At 34.9% G+C, this 5353-nt stretch overlaps 1 protein-coding gene across 1 annotated transcript; it reads left to right on the top strand.

Moving 5' to 3' along the window:
- The first annotated feature begins 1973 nt into the window (after positions 1 to 1973).
- On the top strand, positions 1974 to 4172 carry LOC118273747 (mRNA cap guanine-N7 methyltransferase). The gene is made up of 3 exons (XM_050707743.1): positions 1974 to 2061; positions 2191 to 3307; positions 3397 to 4172. Exons 2-3 carry the CDS (start codon positions 2194 to 2196, stop codon positions 3504 to 3506), a joined length of 1224 nt encoding a protein of 407 aa, XP_050563700.1. The 5' UTR covers positions 1974 to 2061; positions 2191 to 2193; the 3' UTR covers positions 3507 to 4172.
- Positions 4173 to 5353: the final 1181 nt, after the last annotated feature.

Below are 5353 nucleotides of genomic sequence, written 5' to 3'. Positions count from 1 at the left end.
CACAAAGCCCCCGCCTCGCCGCCGCACTCGCCACCCCGCCAGCCTGACTCCTCCGGACCTGCCCTGTCTCACTATCGCTTGCAAGCCCATTTTCATATTATGAACTTACCACATTATTATTGTCAATTGTAATAGCTAAAACTATATGAATATATCCATATTTGTTTAAGAACGTACCTCCTAGTAAGGTACACCAAAGCGCAGTAGGAACTAGCTTTCAGGATTCCTTCACTTACGCACCAACGGCACATATTATGTTAGTCGCAATCATTAGGTATCTACTTCTACTTACCCAAACCACATCATTAGGTACCTGAATATGGTATAGAGGGTACATTAGTACCTACCTACTAAATTGCCTGAAATCTATTTATAATAATCCAACTAAATAACCCATTGAAAAGAAAAGAAACGTGGGTGTGCTGTAAGTCTGTACAACTTTTTCTGTCTATCTCTTCTATGAACCTTAATTAACCTTATTTTCAAGAAATTTATACTTAGGTCCATACCGTACTAGCTTCTGCCAGCAGCATTATCCGCATTCTCGTGGGATAAAAAGTAACCATGTTTTATTCTAGACCATAATCTATTTACCCCTGTTCCAAATTTCAGCCCGATCCCTTCATCATACCAAACTTCACAATTCCCTCATTCACAAATGTTCGCATTTATTAATATTATAGTACCTAATCGTAATAAACTAATAAAGTAAAAATATCTCATTTCGTTATCTCTAATAAAGTTTAGGTCTATAAGCGGCCAATCTCAATCACCTGTATTGCGTGGCGAATAACACTAAGTCTTAATTAGGTACTTCCTAAAAATATTGTTACATTATGTATGTAGATCCGTCTTTGAGGTACACCCTCTGGTATGAGTTATCTTAGTTCCAGTACATGCATCCATACATGGGGAAGACTCAATCACCTGTCTTGCGTGGCGGATAACACTAAGTCTTAATTAGGTACTTCCTAAAAATATTGTTACATTATGTATGTAGATGCGTCTTTGAGGTACACCCTTTGGTATAAGTTATCTTAGTTCCAGTATACATGGGGAAGACTCACGTGAGACTCATACCAAAGTAGGAGTGCTTGAAAGGAGTATCAGCATTTATATGCATCTCTCCTTTTACTCCACTATGCATACGCAGAGGAAACCTGGCAACCATTCTTTTTTATATCTAAACAAAACACTCACTTTTATTCATTTATGTCCATGGAATAAGTGCCAAAACTATTGTACGAATTGAAGAATACGATTTTTTAATGTTGAATATTCTCCTGTGTCGTGGGTTCGTAAACAACAACAGACATTAAATTTCGAATAAACATGACACCCAGAACCGAAACAACAATAATTATGAATCATACACAGAACTACACCGTGCGGGAATCGAACCCTTTACACGTTGCGCGGTAGCCGATTGCCTAGCCACCGTGCAGTCAAACATATATTGTTTCACTGAAACTGGAACTGAACCCTGCTGGTCACTAAGTGATCTTGGTGGTCTGTCGCACTTTTGACTATTTAACCCACCCAAATAAAATATATTGACGCTTATATTTTTGATAGCAGTGTGGACGCACAATAGTGCCTACATGTAAATGTTGTGATGTCACTAGATATCCCTAACGATGTTCTAAAATAATGTAATAATAGAAGTGGTAACACATTTAACATAAAATGATATTTATTGGCATGTAAACAGTACTCATTTCAGTTACAGTTACTGTAACTTGCCTATCTAATCTTCACAACAATGTGTTTTTTTTTATTATTTTAACCCCGTGCCTATATTCAGTACCTATTCCAAAATATGAATAATATTAATATATCTGCAAGTCCAACCTGACCCATAGGCAAAATAATTGAATAATATTATTCAGAGATATTATCATAATTATCTCCAACCATAGCGCAAAAAACAACGTTCCCGACTTAAATATAATAAAAACTACAAAATTTATACTCTATGGCTAGACACTTGACATTTGACAGTGACGACGTGTGACGTAAAACGTGCTTGCATACACAGCTTTTGGTGAATACAGCGACGAGGTCGTGTTATTTATTTATAAAAAGATTAATTATATTACTATAATAAAATTCTGAGATCAGCAAGTTACTAAAGTGAATTTCAACAAGTAATGGTCATTATACTTAAACAGGTAACTTAATTAATTACAGAAAATGTCATATGCTACTCAAGATGCAGAAGAAAAATATTGTGATTCCGCGGTTGAATCAACACATGTGAAAAACGCCTTAAAAAGGCATGCTGATGATCGTGATGACGACAGCAATGAACCACCTCGCCAAAAGCCCGCTACCGAAGAACATAGCTCTGTGGTAGCGGCCCATTATAACCATCTAGAAGAGAAGGGCTTGAGAGAACGATTTAACTCACCCATATATTACCTACGTAATTTTAATAATTGGGTTAAAAGTGTGTTAATCCAGGAGTACACGGACAAAATTCGAGAGAAAGACTATGGCAGATCATTGAGAGTGCTAGATATATGCTGTGGAAAGGGTGGTGATCTAAGTAAGTGGCAAAAAGCCAGAGTAGAACATGTTGTATTTGCTGACATAGCTGAGGTATCAGTTCAACAATGTCAAACAAGATATGATGAACTGCGTGCACGGACAAGGGGTGGTCGGGTGTATTCAGCTGAATTCATTGCAGCCGATTGTTCTAAGGCTACACTGAGAGACAAATATAGAGATCCTTCTATCAGTTTTGATATTGTGAGTTGCCAATTTGGACTGCATTATAGTTTTGAAAGTTTACCACAAGCAAGGAGGATGCTCACTAACATATCAGAGTGTTTAAAGCCAGGTGGTTACTTTTTTGGGACCATTCCAGATGCCTATGAAATTGTTTCCCGAAGTCAAAAATCAAATGGTTCATTTGGGAATAGAATTTATAATATTAAATTGCTTTTTGATATTGAGAAAGGCTATCCCCTTTTTGGGGGAAAGTATGATTTTCATTTAGAAGGTGTTGTGGACTGTCCAGAGTTTTTAGTGAATTTCAAACTATTTACTAAACTTGCTTTAGAGTATGGATTAGAACTAGTATATAAAGCAAGATTTGCTGATTTCTTTAAAGATCACTCTGAGAAATACAGGCACCTATTACAAAAAATTGTGTGCTTTGAAAGTTATCCACCACCTCCTGGAAAAGAACTGATTGCTGATGAAAAAGAATATGAACATGCTAAGCAGTACTGGGAAAGCAAAGAAAACAAGACTGAACGAGACAGAGTTGGGACTATGAGTACAAGTGAATGGGAAGTAGCCAGTAAGTATACAAATCTAAAGTGCTTTAAATCTTGCAGTATTTATCATTATGTAATGTTGATAATAATATTTGATTTTATTTCATTTTAGCGGTGTACATGGCATTTGCATTCAGGAAACTGAAGAATACTTGGGATGCAAATGGGAAACCTGTATATTCAAAGCCAAGAGAAGAAAACCAAACAACAAATAAAAATTAGTTATAATCATTTAGGTTTTAAGATTATTGATAATTTTATCAGTAAATAGAACCTTGACATTTTTGTTAAATAAGTATATTTTGTTTCTTGTTCTGGGAAAATGGCCTAAAATGAAGGCAATATGATGAATTCTGAAGAATAAAATAAAAAGGTTATTGGAAAATTTTAGAAGATTCGAATATTAGATATACACTAGAAGAAAGTAACAAAAAAAAAATGTTAAACAACTGAGGATATTAGTGCCTCTACATACTTGTATACTTCATGTAAAAACTTACCACACACATCATCACTATGATTTAGCTTACAGATAGCTTGAAATTTAAAAAACCATGTGATCAATGCTTTGATTTATTTATTTAATACTTGGTGACTTCAGATATATGAATCTTTTGATTTACTATTATGGTATTTTAATAACTTTAGCTGATGAATTGTAAGTTAATGACTGTGTAAGTTAATAATGATATACCTTCCTAGATATGTTAATCAATAAAATATAGTTAGTAAAATTACTAATTTATGTTATCATTGTTGTAATGACTTTATATCGTATTCTTGCATTTACCTTTAACACTTACGAGCTTGTCGCGGACCACCACATTATACAATAGATAACAAATTTTAATTTTTTATTTCCATCTGATACATTATTTTAAATCATTAGACACGTATTTTTATTTTCTTACAGAAACTAATAATTTCCACGATTTATATACATTTAATATCGCGTGACGACACTTCTAGGTACTTTCTGTATGTAGAAATGACGTAACTAATTAACTCCCACCCCTAAACTTTGATTGGTTTTAACAAAGTGTTGTTTTCCAATACAATACAAAATAAAAAAATACCTGTCTAATAGTTTTCTATCTCTGACGGATTCAATAGGTCGATTTTTTATTTTCGTAACCCGTTATCATCCCTATTCTGAAAGTACATTATTACCTGATCTGCCCCCTGTATTCAGGTTTCCAATATACACTCTCGCGCGATTTCACCTGCTACTCAGCTCCTATTAACTTATTGCAATCGTGATTTTCTGTAAACTTAGCCTTCCTTGATGAATGGACAATCCAACACAAAAAGAGTGATTCGAATCGAACCAGTAATTCCGGAGATTAACATTTTCAAACCAACAAACTCTTCAGCCTTGTATTACTACTGACAACCCGCTGCTCGGCTCCTGTTGGTCATAGCGTGTTGTTTTATAGCCTTTTATAAAAATGTTTATTCAAATCGGACCGGAGATTGGCGCGTCCAAACAAACAAAATCTTAAGATTTTTTAATATTAGGTAATAATAGGTAAAATGGCAATTTCAGTTTGAAGTCGCCAACTCGCATTGAGCAAGCATGGTGATTAATGTTCAAACCTTCTCCGTGTGAGACTGAGAAGAGGCCTTTGCTCAGCAGTAGACACTTATAGGCTGTTGATTGATACGATAAATGTGCAAATGTAAAATGTACCCAATATCCACTTTTGCATCCTTGCTATTACTGAAATTAATAATATAAAAAGCCGATTATTGTTTATCCCATTCGCGCATTGCTTGCCTCCTTGACGCCATCAAAATAGCATACAAACAATATTCCTATACTATACAAATGCTTCAAAGAACTTTTTTCGGTTTACATTATTCCAGTCCAGCGATCCAGTCCAGTACTGGATTGCTTACTGGACTGGATCTGTTACGTCTACATTATTCCAGTTATTTAGAAGCCGTTGAAGTGTGAACACTACAGTGACAATGATTTCAAGAAGAGATCAGTTTCGAAAATGTTTTAAACGTGCTCAATCACTCTTGCTACAAGAAGTTATTAATGAGGTTGATAAGGAACTAAAAAA

Source organism: Spodoptera frugiperda, chromosome 1 (assembly GCF_023101765.2).
Source record: "Spodoptera frugiperda isolate SF20-4 chromosome 1, AGI-APGP_CSIRO_Sfru_2.0, whole genome shotgun sequence".
Taxonomy (NCBI): domain Eukaryota; kingdom Metazoa; phylum Arthropoda; class Insecta; order Lepidoptera; family Noctuidae; genus Spodoptera; species Spodoptera frugiperda.
The sequence above is the reverse complement of the archived record's forward strand: the minus strand, read 5'-3'. Positions and strand labels throughout refer to the sequence as shown.